The 20,312-nt window shown below is 36.8% G+C and overlaps 1 protein-coding gene across 1 annotated transcript in view; it reads right to left on the minus strand.

Annotated features, from left to right (window-relative positions):
* Positions 1-20,312, minus strand: part of LOC150083126 (ankyrin repeat and fibronectin type-III domain-containing protein 1-like) — a 558,629-nt gene that overhangs the window by 363,414 nt on the left and 174,903 nt on the right. Inside the window, exons 6-8 of the mRNA XM_090378398.1 lie at positions 1,721-1,850; positions 1,501-1,638; positions 996-1,264 (exon numbers count right to left, since the gene is read on the minus strand). Coding sequence (XP_090234524.1) covers positions 996-1,264; positions 1,501-1,638; positions 1,721-1,850 — 537 coding nt within the window. The remainder of the gene's footprint in view (positions 1-995; positions 1,265-1,500; positions 1,639-1,720; positions 1,851-20,312) is intronic.

A 20,312-nucleotide genomic window follows, 5' to 3' on the forward strand; every position in this document is an offset into this window, starting at 1 on the left:
AATAGACGTGCATTGGAATGGCGTTTCCATAACACGGAGGTACTTTAAAGCAATAATATTTAATATAAATGGTTGTGGAATGCAAATGCATATTAAACATAATCATTCGTTTATATGGAAATATGCACAATTTGAAGTTGCTATCTAGGCGTGGTAAACAGAGTGGTATTCAGTCTCTTGATTATTTTTGACATATTGAGAAATAGAATAGGTTTAGTAAGGCTGAAAAAAAAATAGGCTCAGTATTAAGCAACATATTTGTTTACTTTTGGGAAAATAATCCTGATTTTCCATAGAAAGAAAATTTTCTGTGTGCCACACTTATTAAATGAGAAGCAGAAAAAAAACGGCAGAAAGCGAGTAGAACCTGCACTATCACTTCTTTCTGGGCAGTTTACAGCACGTAGTGACATATTAACACAGAGAGAGAGAGAGAGAGAGAGAGAGAGAGAGAGAGAGAGAGAGAGAGAGAGAGAGAGATGTATATAAAAGAACAACGCTAATAAAAATGATGCATATTCTTTAACTGTAAACTCTTGGAGACGCAAGTTGTCTGTGGAAAGTTAAATGCAGCTTACCAAACTGCGTTTCAGTACGGTTAGTCCATATTTCTCCAAAATGGAACGACTTCGATCTGCCATGTGAAATTTCTTAGCTGAGACAAATTTCAGGATTGGCCATTCTAACATCTCAAATACAGCAAGCGAATTATGAAAGACTTTCCACCATATTTTTGTGCAGAGAGCGGTTGCAGAACCAAAGCCGCAGTCTGCAATCGTACAATTAAGTCGACTAAAAGCTAGTAATTCACTTCGATAAGCAAGTACCGGTTCATGGACACATACTCTCCCTTATAAAGATCTGAATTTAAATTTTATTGGGAGAAAAGCTTTAAAACAAAAGATCTTCCTAGGCCTTGCCACAAGTTTACAATTACAATAAAAGGAGTCTAACCTATTTGAAGCATTTAAAAACTAAGACAAAAATCAACAGACCTGCCAGTTCCTTGGTCAGCTTGCTAGGCATACTGGGAGATGTAGGAATGTTTTCCTTCTTGTGAGACTCTAACTTGGCTGGGACGCTAGGAGACGATGTAAGCAGCTTTATGGAGGTGGGTACGGCCAAGGTACCGGAAGCATCAGAAGCTGATGCGGTAGATGAGATCATGTTTCCTTCTGAGGTAGCAGAGATGTTTAGGTTGTAGGCAGTGGTGGAGTCGAACAGACTGTCTATGCTGCTTGCTTTCTTCATACTCGATACCCCTCTGTTCCAGGAGAAACAAGACCTGCAATCAGAACGTTGTACATCTAACAGAATCTAAAAGTGTAAATGTGTGACAGAGGAAGACAAATCAATTTTTCCACACAAATTGCATCCGATCTTCCATCGTAGTGCCTCAGTCATCACACGGACACTCCCATTGAACAGCTATAATAATCATTCTCCCATTTACATGTATGCAAGTAAGGCTACATAAATAAAGGATCTGCATGTACTTACACTTCCCTATCAAGAGGACTATCAGACATTGAGGAATTCTTTTCAACGGGTGGCTTTTCTTTAGGGATAAGAAGTTTTGCCAATTTCGACAGACCAGCTCGAGAACTTTGACTTCCACTAGCTGCAGCTTGGAACCAACTGAAAGTAGACAAGAAAATAGTGTGAATTTTTTTTACCATAGGAAGAGCTGTCGCAACAGAAACAATGAATTCAACGTTACCTTTGTTTTGTCGACTCCTTGCTGGTGGAATGTTGGGAAGATCCAGACCCTGTAGATGAGAGGCTGTGTCTTGGAGAGATACTAGGAGACTTAGAGGATGCCTGCTCGTCTTCTAACATGAGGTTCCATTCTGGAAATACAAGAATTGCAACTCTAAATTTTCAAGAAATTAATGTGGTTGTTGTAATAGTATCTTATGAGCATCAGCGACTAAGGCCATATTACTCCATATATAATCTCTGTAAATTGCGTGTGTTCTGCAGTTGATTTTGTTTTACTGGACGAAAAACCCAAGTTTCCGGGAGAAAAACCATGCTACCCTCACCTGAGACCAACTGAGCCACGTTGTGAAAAAGCACCATAAAAATTCCTCACGTCATCGACAAACCGAACTCAGGTCTTTTCCACCCTGTGTGAGGAGGAGAAATGAATGTGGAATATACTGACACCAGTCAGGTGTCTCTGATCGCTTGATATAAATAAGTATAACGACTGCATTACTTATCATAAAATAACTAAGCAAGGACGAAACGGAACTCCAAGAGGGCCATTTGAGAGTATAAAGGCATCTCTCAGTAAACTGCGAATGGAAGGGGCAAATCGATATTCAGCGACCGGAATCAATCGCAGAGTAATAAAAACAAGTGGAAGTTTAACGTCTACAACACGCCCCATCACTTTATGAGGACTTTGTAGTGGGTTTCATTCTGAGCAGTAAGTGGGACACTATTAATGGCTATTTTACGTAGTACCTTTAGGCCAGCACTTTTCAACTTTTGGCCGCGAAACACCCTTTTCTAAATCGAGGTAAACTATTCCTAATAAATATTAGAATTCCAATTTCTTCTATCAGCCTCACAAAACTGATAGCGTCTCGGGTTCTCCAGAACCCAGGGTTCTGGAGAACCCGAGAACCCAATTGAAAACAACAGCTCTAGACAGTTTTGAAAACTTGATATTTCTTATTCCATATTAAGAAATGTATAATATTTCTTAATAAGAAATATATAATATAATGTTATATATATAATATTTCTTAAACCTTATTAAAATATTGTTAATATACCAAAAATCCTCATCCCAGCCATTTTTCTCATTATCTACTCCTCTTTCTTTAAAAAACAAATTTAACAAAGATTGTAAAAATCACCTCTCGTTTAAAAATCTCACCAAACCCAGTTTTAAAACCTATGCTTTAAGCGACTGCTACGTGGGCTGAAAAACCTGGAATAACTCACGAGGAAAATCCTACATCCTACGCCTGAAATCGGTTAACTATAGCGGCGAATGAAGAGGCGTGTAGAAATTCATTCAGTCTTTGACGGGAACTGAATCCAGACTTGTCTAAACGAGTGACAAATGTATTCTGCTGACTAGGCTGCCATGGAGGGCATCTCTCTGCAGTTGGAACAGTTTGGTTGAGAAGCTGTGCATATATTGTTTTTGTGATCTTTTGAGCTGCATCTCACACAGGCAAACATACCACAAGGATGTTTGAGAGTGGCCATACTTTTGGCATCTTAGAAAGTTTGGAATCCAGCCTAATACTGGACAGTTTTATCCCATTTAGACAGATACTGGAGGTGTTGGTAGATTACGATAAGGATTACGTTCCTCTAGCACTAGCACCCCATTCCTGGCGTAGATGCGTTTAAATAGTGACTACCACTCTCTGGTCCGATAGTTCCAAGCAGATCTCCTCTTTCGACACGTCAAGCAGTTCAACTGTTAAATTACACCCCCCATGATAATAAAGGTATTATGGAGAATTACTGTAATGGGTATTCCACATATCGTCGCGTTCGACATATCGTCGCGTCTGAGTGTTTTCAGGAAATCTTTGTTTCCACAAGAATGTCTCCAGAACGCAACTGTTTCGCTGACTTGAGCAAGCTTTCCAATCCGCAAAGAATAAAAAACAAAAACGACATTTTTCCAATTGTTTGATGTTCTGTAGAGTGTATAAATTAAGGAAGCTGATTTTACAAATGAGGTAGAGGCTGTTCTTTTTCGTTTTATGGAGGGAATGTCTGTCTTCAGGCGATTAGCAGTCCTAGGCAGTCACGAGGATTTCGTCTCAGTGAATGGTCAGCTATTTGAGTGGACCGGAATTCAAGCCCGTGACTGCTAAATACGATTAATATTTGTATTGATGATTTATTGTGAACTCCACTGACCTGGTGGTCGTGACGGAGTATAAACAAGAACATTTTTTAGACCTGACGTAGCCGAGTGGTCCGGAGCGAGACTGCATGCGCTCTTTGAGTGCACCGGGGTTCAAACCAGTGACTGCTAAATACGATTGATGTTTCTATTGATGATTTATTGTAAACTCCACTGACCTGGTTGGGCCGGAGTATAAACAAGATAATTTATTAGTAAAATCTTCATAGAGATCTCAGAGACGGGAGGAGTAGGACTACTCATATTTTAGTTTTTTTAGCCCCGGAAGTGTTGCTTTACTCCTCCAAGTTACCACTCAACCTCGGGGGAAAAAGAGTGCCACTTAGCGACCAGAACTTGAAGTTAATGTAGTTAGTGTGAACAAAAAACCGAAAAAAAAAAAAAACTTTATTATTTACTTAACTTTTTAATTTTTTTTTTATTACTAACACTTAACAAACAATGCAGAGGTGCTATTATATCACTTAGAAAGTCGCTACAATTCCTAATAAACTCGGGTGACACCAGATTAATGGGCATTTGATAAGCTTACAAAACTACCTATAAAGGAACGAATCGTACACGAATATCGCGAATCGGTTCCTTGTTTGTCGACTGCTGTCAAGTCACAGGAGTGAACGCGTTCACGTGCAACTCGATTTAGATCAACGTAGAGCGGATGCAAATCAATATTTCCCCCAAAGCAGAGCGGTAAGAGGAATGCGTGTCTGTGTACACCAGTAAGTTATGCTTCCTATGGTGGATCAAAGGGGCGGCGTAAAGCGTTGCCTAACGGAGAAGGTGCGAGACAAATTGACGTAGACAGCAGGGATTGAGTGGCATGCACTTAATTCGATTACTAGTTACTTCGAGTAAAATTGCTTGGACACGATTATTAACGGTACGTAATGGCAGCGTTAGGAACACTTAAAATAACAGACAAGGAATACGGATAAAGACAAGCAGAAGGGAGGCTAAAAAATATGACAAATCAGCGAATTGGATTTTCATATTCAAAATTAGGGAAAACTCTGGAAGCTGTTTTAAATGGGGGAGAGGAAATATTAAAATAACACACAAACCCCCGTGAAGAAGGTGGAAGGACCTTGGCTGTTAATATAAACGATCAGAATCAAGAATGAAAAATGTTAATTAGCTGAGAGAGTCGATCGCCGGCAGTTCACTAACGGGAAATGTGTTAATTCAATTCATTCACACAAACCCGGTACTTAACCTGTTCTACCTGCAGCAATTCAACCATCTGCAAGCACAAAAACACACTAGAGTAAATCCACGCGGAAAGGAACTATGACATTTAACCGCCGAAAGGAGATATATTATAAAACCGATTCTGCCGACAAGAGAGAGGATAACACAAAATCTTTGTGTCTCGGATACCAGATATGTCTTAACTCTACTATCTTTCAAATTATCATTACCATTAGGAAATCGTATATTAATTTATTACCAATTGGTTACTGCCCCTGGAACTGCCAGATGGCTAAACAGGTGTACAGTGATTTTTTATTTACAGGAAAACATTGTACAGGCTGAAGGAATATGGCACAGCTGAAAATAACTAAATTGATAAAAAGATTAACAAAACAGAAAATTGTAGGAAACATCCCCCCCCCCCAAAAAAAAGAAAGAAAAAGCAATAACCTTTCTAATATCGAAGCGGAATCTTTTGTAGATCTTGTAGAAAGTCAATATCTAAATATAAAATCGACTCTCGATTTTATATTTAGATATTGACTAGTAATAGCAAATCATATTACTAAAAATAACAATACGTGCAAACAACAGGAGTACCCGTTGACAATTAACACCGAGCTCCTCAATCCTAGCAAAAGACAACTATGCAGAGGTCCGAACTTTTGGATCTGACCCCCCCCCCCCCCATGCAGTGACGCAATTTAGCATTCAGACCCAAAAGTTTATGCCAACCAATTACGCTGAGGCAAATAAGGCTATGAGGCGTCCGTATGATGTGTTTGTAAATGGTGCGTATTTTCAGATCAGTTTGCAAAATGAAAAGCTCCCGCTTCTGGGAAGAAAATAAAGCAACCCAAAACCTACCAATTTGACCCACGGAAAAAAGTACCCAAGTTCCTGCTGTCCCACGGATTCGAACCCAGGCCTTTTCCACAATTGTTGACAGAAATGGCAATTGTGGCCACTGTGCTATTCACAAGAATTTATTTTATTGCATGATGCAACAGAAGCGATGAAATATCATAATCAGGAAATTTTAAAGGTATAAATCATATCAATGTTAACAACAGATACAAAAAAAAAAAAAAAAAACTCTAGATTTAAAAAATTTTAAATTTGTTTTTCATAAATAAGGTTTTAAATTTCATAAATAAGGTTTTAAGTTTCATAAATAAAGTTTTACTCTCCTAAAAGAATTTAAAACTGCAGTTATGAAAAACAAAAAAAAAAATATATGTTTTAAAACAGAAGACAGATTGGCCCAACTAACCAGAACAGAACATCAACATTGTGAACTACATGCACAAAACTGCAAATTTACCAAGATTTTTTTAATGGCTGCAGTCATATCGAGATGACACCTTGGCCTATCTTACTGTATCTAAGGTACAGGCGTGCAAGTGCGGGTCCTAGTATGCTGATGTCATTTTATGTTATGCTTAATTTGTAGGCTTGTTTGTTTTAATTAAGATAATTTTCTATTCTGATATTTTGTTTTTAATGATTATTTTGTAGGAACTTTGTATTTCTGTGCTTGGTCACAAGTATAGTTAACGTTTTGCAAGATTCCTCTGGTTATCTGTGAATGGAATCACAAATGTATACGATTTAACTTAAAGAATTTTATTATTATTATTATAAATTAGATAACAAGAAGAAATATAATAAACTCTGTAAAATCCGGCGCCCTTGAGGATTGATAGATGCTGGATTTTGAAATAAACGAATTTTTGAGAGGTATACTTAATGGGGGCGCAGATTTAAACGATCCTATTTCAATGAATATTAACCCCAAACAAAAATAATTTAAAAATTAAATTTAAAAATATTAAAAAGTAAACATTTATGATTACTATCTTGTCTTTTCGTCTGCTTTTAAGAGCAGAATTTAAACTGCATCTTCTTAATTCTCACAAAATAAACTTGCTTTGCAACGGATTGCCATGGTTTGAAACTTTGAAACTGATTTTGTATATATACCGCATGCCAATATCGAACAACTTCTTTGCACTACTTTGCGTGCAGTTACCATAGATTACTCTGACGACGGACCATAAGCCCTGAAACAGGCTATCATTGCAGTCTCGTCTTTTAAATAAATGGTTAATTTACCTGAACAGCGAGCCATCTATTTGAAAATAGTGCAATAGTGCATAACAAACTTGTCTTTGCAACTCAGCAAAGGCAATGTTGTTCTTTTGTGACAGTTAAGACCACTGTCCATTGCTGCTTGCCGAAAAAATAGATAACATGATAAGACAGAGCTGGGAAAAAAAAGAAACGCCACTCTTTCTTTTTGCATGGATTCTTAAAGACAAATGCGATCGTTTATACGAGTGCCGGATTATTTTCTTCATATTGATATTTTTTTCTTTTATTATTTATTTATTTGTAAAATATGCAGAATTTTGAAGTATTCCAGTTTCTAAAATGCTGAATTTTAAGAGTTCATTGCAGATATAATAGTGAAATTAAAGAAATTACAGTTGCAACCTGTCTCTCTCTTCTTTCTTTTTTTTTTTGGGGGGGGGAGGAGGTTAGGACCTGTCGATGACCTAACAATTTCTACCATAAAATAAATAACATAATTTTAAAACACGTTTCGTTATTATTATTAAAAGGAATATACTGTACGTAAATAATGTTTGTGAAAAAACTGAAATAATACAGTTAACGTTTATGAAAATTTCCAGATTGGTATAAGTTGCAGAATTTTTGGCATGTGGGGATATGAAATGAACAATGATGTAACGAGAAGATATTTATCAACGCCTATCCAGAAGTGGGTGAATATCTTTACTATTGAGGAGGGGCCCACAACCAGAGCGGCTGCGTCTTTGGATCAGTTTTTCGAGGCCTCCGTCCAATTTTCTTCTGCACCACTGCCTGTGAATCGCATTTTTATTTTACTGTAATTTTTGTGTCCTCAAATTTAATCGTGGCATAAAAAATGCCTATTAATATATTCAACTGTTACTGTGTAATGAATATAAGGACGAAACGGTTGTCCTACGAACTTGTTTTACCTCACTGTTGTAGGGAATGGAACTAGAATGTATGAAACACGGCGCATTAGAACGACCAGCAATTGCCGATTACCCTTAATGAGATTCGTAATGAGATTCTGCATCAATGTCAAAAGCTAATTTATAGTTAACTAGTTACAGACAATTTTAGGAAACCTGAGGTGGGGGGAGGAACTAGAGTAAAGGGCTTTCGTTTGCCGTTCAGCTTATTTACACAAGAGTATATTTAAAGGCTGAAGTCTTGTCGTTCCTGAATTCCCTTAAAAATTTACTGTACAGAAAAAAAATATTCATTCCCTCTGCTCATTGCAATTCGGAAATAAAAACGCGACAACAACGTCACATTCTTCCTAATGGTTGTGGGACAATATTTTTGGAGCTTCTTGTTTTTTGGACAATATTTTTGGAGCCTCTTCGGCCGAAAAGGCGCGACCATACCTTATTTATGTGATATATTTCGTAATAACAAAACTATCTCAGTAAATATATATATATATGTACAGTATATATGAATATACGTAACTCTGTCAATGTTATTGTAAAAAATAAGAAGTCACAGCTCGTTAATACACAATTTATGAGTATAAAAAGAAACTCATAATAAAAAATATGATTAAAATTGTTAAAAACATTTTATCAGAATTAAAAGAGAAACTTGTAATTTAAAATTTAGGTCCCATAGCAAGTAAAAAACAAAAATAAAATAAATATAAAATTGCGAAAATATGTAACTAAAAAAACAATAAAAATAACAACTTCAATAGCCCAGTTTGTCACTCATATCCGTACGTGTACATGTACTATAAACGCACAAGTGCATGTGTGTGTTCACGGGCCGATGTGCATATTATGAGGGGTAAAAACTCCGGTATAACCAAGGGGGACCTTACTTTCCCTCTGCTTGAGATCGATCAACTACAGCCTCAATTGAAGAAAAGCTTATAAATTCCTCCACTCGTCGAGGGGAATCAAACCCAGACTTCTCCAAACAAGTGAAAGACGGCGGGGAGACACAACCTGCTTATTCAGGATCCACTGATAAGTACCAAATCACATTAAATCTATTTATAACTTCACTAGTTTAGTTTGCAATCCTAGACTTCTGAATATCCCGGCGCTTCAAAAACCAATACTGGCAGGCGAATTCAAAAGGGTCTAAAGTGGGCCACCCATAAACGCCAACTACCCCTACCCGTTACAACTAACAACCTTACTATGGTCAAACAGCTAATCATCCCGTGGCTTCTCGATATAATCACAATTTTAGAATTCCATTTTAGAAAACCGCTGTCAAGATGTTCACAGCAGGATTACCTCCCCTAATTTCTGGATATCTGCAAATGGAACAACTCTCCTCCGCGATCGAGGCAAAACCAAAACTTCACTTAATCGAGAATCGCAAAGAGCTCTCCTACAAGCTTCTTCCTGGGCAGATGCTGCTAATAATCCTCTTACTTCGGAACATTGGATCAGACTTGAATAAATTTTCTTGAAATCCTGCATATCGTCTCTTTTATTCTCGACCTAAGATCCAGACGATGTCTACGTATTTTCTGACCACCAATCGTACAAGATGATCGCGGAGAGGTGTGGTATTCCATTTGCTTCACTAGACTCTCTGCACCAATCAATTCCTGCTATGACTCTCTTCTTCCTCCAGTGCTCGAGACATACTGAACTCAATTTGTCCTGAACTTATATGCTCAAAATTGACCCTGTATCAGCTCAGGTATGTGAATTCACGTTAAGCTGCATGTTATGATTATATATTTTTAATGATACTTCCATTTCATATTACATAAAATCATCTGCGAAACCTTTTATAAAATGTAAATTTTTCACAGAATATTTTTAACAGTAAATTGAAAATAGTAATTGAAAATAGTAATTGAAAACAGTACACAAATCAAATAAAAATCTGACGAAAAAAATTAGAAAAATAACGGAGCACAATTTCAAAACATCATAGTTCCCCGGAACCGTTTTAAAAGCACTACTCTAGGTAATTCTAAACCTTGGATGTTAAAAAAAAAAAAAAAATTATCCCAAAACTTTTTTTTTTTATATTATCTACTCTCCTGTCTTTCATTTAAGGAAGTAAAATAAACATAATAAAGATGGTAACATCACTGTCTCTCATTACAAATCCCAGGGAAGAGCCTAGAACGAATAACCAACGGCGGTCACATAAACTGCATCCTCCTCCTCCTAAAGTCACACATTTCCTTAACTCCGTCTATAGGTAAAATTACATCACCTCAAGACACTATTATAGCATCCTGCAAAGCTAGTACGATATCCTCATTCTGTAATAGTGGTATTGCATCATTTTGTTTATAAGAACATTCACCTGCTGCTATCTTCACATCCTATGCAACAGCGGTATGGCACATACTCAGTTAACTCCAAGGAAGAAAAGAGTATTTTAGCAGTAAATACGCTTTTCTTGTCAACATACAGCTGCAGAAGTTTGCTGTAGTAACTAGAGTGTAACTAACCAGTCTACGGTGTCAAAATTACTTAAAAAGAAACGTGAGACCAGAGATGTTAAAAGAAAATCTGAAACCGAACTGAAACTAAATATTGCAGCACAGGACAGTTTTGACGCGTCTATGCCAGTTCCACAGACCTAAAATCCATGGAAGGAACTTACTGGAGTAAACGCAAATGATGATAGAACTCTCCGACAAAAACAACTTGTAGCATTCAGAAAGGCATATCGACCTCGTAAGAAGCCCTCAACGACAAAATCCAAGAGTTAAAAACGACTAACCTGGACTAAAGGATACGCTAATTGGACAATTAAGCGATGTGAATCTGTACCATTCTCTGATGAATCCAAATTTAACCTCCACGGATCGTATAGTAAACGTTCAGCGTAGATCTAACGAAGCTTATCACCATGACTGTATTCAATAAACAGTAAAATTTCCATTGGGCCAGATGGTTTGGGGGATGCATAACGAGCAAGGAGCAACATTTTGTAAATGGTACTGTTAATGGTCACTGCCACACGAAAGTTCTAAAGGAGACGCATCTTCCCGTCATTAGAGACCTCTTTCTAGGAACAGAAAATTGTATTTTCCAACGTGATTCTGGGCCTTGCCACACTGCAGGAAGCAGTACCGATTGAACCCAACTGAAAAATTACTGGAGTGTTATGGGACAGAAAATTGCTGCTAAAAAGCCATATATATAACATTGCAAGAAACCATTATTAATATCTGGGACCTGAACTAAGCAGAGATTATATCAAGAATCTAACACACTCCATGCCACAGAGGTTCAAGGGGTTAACTAAAGCTCATTGTGTGTCAAAAAATACTGATATCTGTTATGGAAGACCTAATGGTATCACAAACGTATTTGTTTGTTGCTGGTATTTCTCCCCATCATCCTATTTCAATATTAATTCTTTAATTTATTTTCTTATCAATAAAATGCATAATCATTTTACAGCGTATAACATATTTCAGACTATAGGGGCAATTATTTCGATTGTAACGCTTGCTTTGGGAGAAAATTTCAGTGATGCAATTTATGTAACGGTCACTGTTATGATCTATATATAATCTTCAAGTAATGCTCCAAGCTCTGTTGGCCGTGGGTGAGAACCAAAACTTCATTTAGTCAAGAATTGCCTTAAGCTCTCCGACCAGCTTATAACCGAGAAGCTGGTCAGGGAGAATCATATCGGAGAAAACTCTACATTAAAGATTATTCATAGAAGAGAGAGAGGCATACTTTGCTAAAATAATGATACGCTGGCATGATGAGTTCATTCAGGGTACGCCTAGATTGTAACTAAAGACTAATAATTATTTACAATTTAAACACAGCCTTTTAAAGAAAAAAAGTTTTAAAAATGATTATGTTCAGTAAAAAGGTAAACTGCAGCCATTACAACCCACTGCAGGATGGAAGCCTCCTCAACAATTCATGCTGAGGGAAATGGACCATAATCGGCCACGCTGGTCCATTGCGGGTGGGTAGATCGACCGTATTCAGCAGTAAGGGGCTTGAACCCCGGTCTACTCAAAGAGCGCGTGCTACTGCACTCCCGCTCCTGATCACTCGGCTAAGGAAGCGTAGAGTTATGTTCAGTATCGAGATCATTTCATTACAGGAACTGTCTACCAGGGGTGGCTAACAAGTCGATCGCGGCTTTAATTTCGGTCGATCACGACGAATTTTGAATATATATAAAAAATAGATTAATCAAAATCTAAATGTTATTATTATTGTGCCCCCCCCACTGCACACGCTTATTACAAATCCGTTGAACCACGTGACTACTCTTGTCGCCGCGCAACAGCTAAGCTTATCTAATGAAAATTTAGGCAATTACGTTGGGAAGAGCATAGTGTGACGAATTCTTATTTAGCTTACTTAATATTAATGACTGGACAGTATTTATACGTTAATTTAATACCCTTTGATTTAAAATTAATGCTACGAAAAAGAGCAAAACGTACCATTGTCATCAAGAGTGGGAACTAGAATACTTTTTTGTAATGAAAAACGTTGTTGTTTCATTTGCAATGTTTCCGTGGCTATACCCAAAAAAGGAAATTTAGAAAGGCACATGGTAAATACCAGTAGGATTTTCCACCTAATAGTGACCTTAGAAAAAATAAATTAAAAGAACTTAGATCCAGATTATTCGCACAACAAAATTTTTTCTTCGAGACACCTAATTTACAATCTAAAGCAATAACTGTTGCATCATTTAAAAGCGAGTCTTCTTGCAAAAAAATTAAAACCATTTTCTGATGGTCAATTGATCAAAGACGCATTTTTAGAAATAACTGATTCTCTTTTTGAAAATTTTAAGAACAAAAATGAAATTAAAAGTGCTCTTCAAGATCTGCAATTATCTCGAAATACTGTGATGCGACGCATCAAAAAATGAGTAAAAATGCGAGCTTACAATTGCGTGCTCATATTGCTAATTGTGTGTCCTTTCCTTTATAACTGGATGAATCTACAGACGTTCAGTGATACCCCTTAATTACTCATTTTTATTCGTATGGTCTTCGATGATTCTGCCACTAGAGAAGAACTGCTGGGTATGGATTCGTTAAAAGAAAGAACTAGAGGTATTGATAAATTTAACGCATTCAAAAATTTTATTGAAAAAACTTTATTTAAGCTCGTATAAATAACAGCAGATTAAACTAAAGCAATGACGGGGCATCTTAACTGATTCATCGCATTGTGCCAAAAAGATGATAAATTCTCAGATTTTTTGAGTTACCACTGTATCATCCACCAACAAGTGTTAGCCAGCAAAAGATTAAATACTAAAAGTGTTATGGACATAGCTTTCAAAATCGTGAATTCCATCAGAGGACAATCTCTTCAATGGAGACTTTTCAAAATCTCGATGAAAATGAACCAGATCTGATATTACACACAGATGTGAGACGGCTGAGTCGGAGTAAGTATCTACAGAGATTTCGAATGAAATTTAAAAAATTGTTGATCAAAGAAGCACGATATGGAGTGGTTGTGTGATTTGGCTTTTTTGGCTGATTTTACCCGTAAATTAAATGATCTGAATTGGGAATTACAAGAAAAAAATAAAAATGTGCGTGGCATGATTAGTAGTATTTCTGCATATAAATATTAATTTTTGGCAATGGCTAAGGATCTCAAAGAAAAAAATTCGATCATTTTGCAAGATCATTTCCAAGATCATTTGCAAAAATATCCTGTTTTTGAATTTAATTGTGAGAAATATGTTTCTGAAATTGAGAAAGTTGTGGACGATTTTGAAACTAGATTCAGTGATGATTTTAAAACAATTGAAGACATTGTTCAATATATTTCTTACCCATTTAATATCGACTAAGATACGAAACAAATTTCAGAAAAAAATCGCTGAAATTTTTCACATGGAGAAAATATTACTTGAAAATAAAATTATTACATTGCAAAGCGATATCTTCCGAAAAGCCAGATCATCAGAAAAAGACTTTTGGAAATACGTTTGCCGAGAAAAGTACCCAAATGTAAAAAAATGCAGTGAACTTTTAAATTTCTGTTTTTGTTCCACATATCTATGTGAATCGGCATTTTCGTATTTGAAACAAACAAAGACGAAGAATAGCTCTACTCTTACGGACTTGCATACAGAAGATTCTTTACGGTTGGCCTTTTCACAGTATATCTCCGATTTTGAAAGCTTGGAAGATGACATGAAGACACAAACTTCACATAATTTAAGAATTTAAATACCAATCAATTTAAAATAAGAATTTTGAATTTCATTTAATTTTAATTTATAAACAACCTGTGTTGATTAACTTTTTTAACCATGTGCAATGAAATTCTTGAGATGGTAGATCGCGGCACATTTTGAAGAAAAAAAGGAGAGCGCATCACAAATTAAGCTGGCCCCTCCTGGTCTACACCATCAACAGACAAAGTTTTGAATATTTCAAGTTTTTGTTCAAGCACTAAACAACATGCATCCATTTCACCTCCCATAAATTAGTGTCACTCAAACTTTTCAAAGTAAAAATAAATAAAATTTGTATTTCGGGACGACCACACAGTAAGAGGAGCTCACAAAATAGAGAGAATACAAGAAAGAGCCCCGTATTTAGCAGTCACGCGACTTGAACAACGGTAACTCAACGCACATGTACGCATGCATGCACCCTCGTAAGTCACCACGCGGCTACGGCGGCCGGCGCCTCCGTAGCCAGGTGGGCAGAAGCAGCACTGCGTAGCACATACTTCTTGATTAGACCGGGATTCGAGCCCGTGGGCCACCAAATACGGAGGATGCGGAAAGGTCAGGGAATGACCACCGCATATCCCCTGAGCAATATGGTCTTAGTTGATAATGCATCCTAGAAACCAAACAACAACAACAGCTACGGCGGCCGAATCTCCACTTCATGATCTAAAATAAGTTATAAAAAAGAGAAAACAAAAAGAGAGAGAGAGAGAGAGAGAGAGAGAGAGAGAGAGAACTCGCATCACACTCAGACATTTCTACTAACGGGGTGAATTGCAATACTCCAAATGGCGTACGTTCTCGAATTGCAGTACTCGTTCTAGGTGCCGCCCTAACAACAGCAAAAATAAAAAAAAAGTACCTTGAATTAAAAATAGTCATATGGCCATTACTTATTACAAGTTCGAGCATATTCGCAATCGTGTTGAATGTTGTAATCAATGAAAACTAGTTCTGCGAAGTATTAGACAAACATTTGACAAAAAAAAAAAAAAAAAAAAAAAACGCTTAGAATGTAACTTCTCGAAGAAAGAGCTGAATGAAAATTAATAATCATAATACACTTAATTGTAATGTAATGATATGCCCGTTAATACCTACAAACTAACTGTGAACAATTCGCATAAAGGTTACAACAAACGATGCAAAGTAGCAAATTCATCGGGGAATTTGCTACATTATGAAATATGACATGAAGAAATAAAGCTTTTTTCACATTTTTCTTTATATATATATATATATATATATAAAAGTAGATTAGAGTATGAATAGAAAAATGCTGATCGCATCAGATTTGGTAACAATGAAAAAATTAAATAGGTACCTGTAGAGTAAAAATAAAATTAAATTAAATAAATAACTTTTATTTTATTTACTTATTTTATTTTATATTTCATTTAATTTTATTTTACAGGTATCTATTTAATTTTTTCCATTGTTACTATATCTGATGCATTTCTCCATTCATACTGTAATCTACTTATCTATATTCCATTATGGTCGTTGGGTATTTCTGCTATTACTAGCAGTGCCCCTTGTCCATAAACCATCCCAATTTTTTTAATTATCATTCTTTTCAAGCCGTTACTATTCACTACAACCATTTGTTATTAATACATTATATATATGCCTGGAATCGGTAAATTTATAAATTCAGCAATTTATAACTTGTATCTATTTGGAGATTTCTTCTGCTTTGGTTATAATTGAGCTGAAACGGAAAACACGTTGAAGGAAGGGCTTGATACCAAAAACGTAGACTCTTGGAAATACTTTAAAGAACATTCAGTTGTCTGGTTATAAAAACTTCTTAAGAAGGGATGCGCCACGTTTGAAAGATTATAGAATATGATTATTCGGTTTATTGAGAAACAAAGCACCGTAATCTCCTTTTGTTTTCTCTTCCGATTATTTATTATAGATTATTTATTTTCTACAAGGTTAATTTTCTGTCAGCATTCTTAATGTAGTTTTATATTTGTCCTAAAATGTCATAAGCTACATATACACCTTTTTTTTTTGTTTCAGAATAGTGCGTCCTTGCACTTTACTTTCCGTAAACTGCAGGTTCCAATAAGTGGTTATGAAATCCGCTCAACTCGTATCATATTGTGAGTCAGCTAAGGCAACTATAGTAAGAAAAAAAAAAAAAAAAAAATGCACGTCGCAGTTTATTTACTGCGCATATAATATATATATTTTTAAATCTGTTTCATCCCAACATCAAATTACTCTTTTAATCACCAAAATTTGTACAAACGGTGTAAAGGGGGAGGGGAAGCTTCAATAATTAATAATTCTAAGCAATACAGGAAAACAATAGAAAATGGATAAAAACTTAACTCTCCGAATTCTCACGAATTCGGAGAGTTGTACTGAAAAATTGTTAAAACTATGAATTCAACCACCTATCTACTTAAAAATTCACAAAATGCGAACTACTCCCAGTCTGGTTCGAGATGTTACAAGCGGAACTAACGTACCTGCAGCAGGTGGATTCGGAGACTGGCACGGTATCAAAACAGACCCCTGGAGTGTGACAGCGTGCTTAGACTACTGACACGCTTCGGGAATTGCTGAGACGTTTTTGGTGTAATCATACTACAGAGGGGCAACATGACGACCGGGTACAGCTACAATGTTGACGGCATGAGCGTGCTGTACTGGCACGTGACTCCTGAACAAAGTACAACGGAAAATTCTTCCCACTGTCATTTCATTGAGGGGCGTTCTTCACACTATTCTGTAACAAAGTCATAGGTAGAGTTTCCATCCGAGTACAGAAAGATTTTTTAGTAGTGGCGCTTTAGTCGTTATTACCCGCCATCATTGTGAGTCTCTATTGTACGGAAAAAACTATACAATATATTAAAAATGAATGTTCAGACTTCCGTATAATATCTGTACATGATTTTTTTTTTTCTTTTTCAAACGATGGTTAAAGACGATTATAGTTACATACACTTCAGGTAGCAAAAAGCTCAGATTAGCATCATTTCCAAGAATATGCAGTTAACAGTTCCTGTATATTGGAGATGCAAAGCTACCTAAGAGTAGCGTTACAGTTATTTTACAGTTTTGTTGTTGTTGTTTTGTTGTTTGGTTTTTAGGAGCATTAGCAACTAAGGCCATATTGCTCCGGGATATGCGGTGGTTATTTCCTGACCTTCCCGCATCCTCCGTATTTGGTGGTGATGGGCTCGAACCCCAGTCTAATCAAGAAGCGTGTGCTACGCACTGCTGCTCCTTCCCACCTGGCTACGGAGGCGCCTATTTTACAGATAGAGTGATGGAATCGAAGGATGTGGCTGACTGTAAGTTGGGTCACCATTCGCAATGTACAATGAAAACCAGAAGTGGCAGTTCACCTGCTACTTTCCATTACGTGATCATTCTGATTCCCTTTAGTAATCAAAGAATGTAAACTATCTAAAGTCATATAAAATTTTTTTTAGAGTCCGAGACGTCCATATAAGGTCAGAGGGGTTATTAATTATTTAATCCCTCTGGCTAATTATAATTGGAGTACCTCTCACCACAATTCGTAATACCTCAAAGGGCACGCAACTCACATACCATAAGGGAAATCACCCTACAATCACGTAGTGTTACTGAAAATCACTGCATATTGTGCATAAGGTAAACAAGCTTCACTAGATTCGAAGAAATCTGAAGTACGAAATTTCTGCATCCTTCGCGAAGAATTATTTTCAATGCTGGATACTTACGGGGTATTAAAGATGCGGGATTTCCTAACAAATAAAACGAGAGAGAGAGAGAGAGAGAGAGAGAGAGATTAAATTGAAGAACATGACAGTCTCAAGATTCAATTCAACAAGATTCAAAAAGACCCGAAATAATGGTAAGCTGTTACAGTCAGAAAGCAGGACGTCATAAATTCTCAGTTATTATTCCTCGGAGTAATCTTGAGAATGATATCACAAGGTGCATCATGAAATAAATATCACAAGATGCATCATGAAATAAAGTCAGGTTCAAACCCTTTTTGTTTCTGTATGTGAATCAGCATTCATCCATCGAGCAACAATTTAATGAAAGCAATTATTTTATCTGTTGGCACTTGGATGACAGGCAGTTTGTTTCAAAGTGTAATTTCTGGGTCAAGTTTTCGCACTATCATCAACAGATGACGAGGCTTTGACTAGCTTGTCTCATTATGCATGTGCAACGAAACGGACCAACGAAAGATTAATTGCCCCTATGTTGTTGAACTGTGGCAGTTCCTGGAGAATGTCGATCAGTGGTGGGTCATGTTGAGTTCCTTTCATGATAAAGGAGGTTGCAGTTTTCGCAATGCTGTGTTGGTTGTTATTGGGTTTTAGGAGCATCGGCGACTAAGGCCATGTTGCTCCGTGTATATTGTTTGTAAATTGTTTTCATGTGTCCTGAGGTCGATTTTCTGTTTTCTGGACGAAAAAAGCCGAGTTTCCGGGAGAAAAAACCATGCTACCCTCGCCTGAGACAGACTAACTCAGCCACGTTGTGAAAAATACCCATAAAAATTCCTCCCATCATCGACGGGATTCGAACTCAATCTTTTGAACCCAGTGTGGGGAGGACGGTGATCCTACCAACTGTGCTACTCACGAGGGCGCGATGCCGTGTATGTCTCTTTACAGTTCCATGTGACCTGTCGTGCATGCAATTAGGAACAGTGAACCACACTGTAACTGCAATGTGGTAGATTCTACTAGTAGTCAGAAAATCGATCTTTACGTTAATTAATGTTTTTAACAAGAAGCCTTTACCTTTAAAAAGACCGTCTTTATTGATCTTGCTGTGCTTTAATTCGAGAAGAACTTTTAATACTAGCCTTTTAGTCAGAAGCGTGCTTCAGTCAGACTTTGCAAGTTCTATATGGTTGTATATGAAAATAGCTGCATGGTAATAATGTAACTATCTCAGAAGATTAGCTGTGCCTCTAGGATATCACTAGAGGATTGGCTGACCAACTGATGAAATATATGGTTTAACAACGAATCTAAAGTCGCCTTGAGGAAGAATCAATACTTATTTGGAAAATAGAAGAAGACAGGAGAGAAATCCCATCTGAAAGAAAATAAGAAGAGGAGATCCATCTCCCTGAAGGTAAACAAGAAGATGAGACTGCACTGAATAGGATCAGACTAGACAAAGGATTGAAGGCACCTTTCAAGGATAAACTTATGCTATATTCAGGAAGAGTTTAGAAATACGATATACGCATGTCTCTCACAAAATAAGACTCTAAAACCTCCGATGAAGTATTTTAGTGTCAGCAAATATCGTATCATATCGTAGAGGTAGTCAATAAACTTCCGAACAAGCCAATAGCAGGTCCAGATAAATTCCCATTCTTCATTATAAAAATACGCTCTATTTACATTACTGACAGACTATTACTGAAGTTTTTGAAAATTTATCAACGGTGGAATAATATCAAAACATGTGGGAGGGAGGAAATCATAAAACCGATTCAAAAAAACATCATCATCAGCAAAAAAGTTGCAGACTAACAGCAATCGGTTGCTCACTGCTCACTGCTGTAACAGCAAATGGTTCCATTTGCGGCTAGTCGCCTTTTAGAACGAAGAAAGAACGAAGAAAGCGTTGGTTGGTTGGTTGGTTACAGCATAAGAGTTTAGAAAGGAATAAGAACTTAAAAAGTGCAGAACGAATAGGTACTGTAACAGCAAATGGAACCATGTAACAGCAAATGGTTCCATTTGCTGTTACAGTACCTATTCGTTCTGCACTTTTTAAGTTCTTATTCCTTTCTAAACTCTTATGCTGTAACCAACCAACCAACCAACGCTTTCTTCGTTCTTTCTTCGTTCTAAAAGGCGACTAGCCTTTTACTTTCCTGAAGAGATTCGTCACTTTCTTCCATTTAAAATATTTTAAAATAACAGTCACCTAGGGAAAAAAAATTCGTAAACAA

The sequence above is a fragment of the Mastigoproctus giganteus genome, chromosome 7, assembly GCF_048544385.1.
Source record: "Mastigoproctus giganteus isolate SK-2022 chromosome 7, ASM4854438v1, whole genome shotgun sequence".
Lineage (NCBI taxonomy): Eukaryota > Metazoa > Arthropoda > Arachnida > Uropygi > Thelyphonidae > Mastigoproctus > Mastigoproctus giganteus.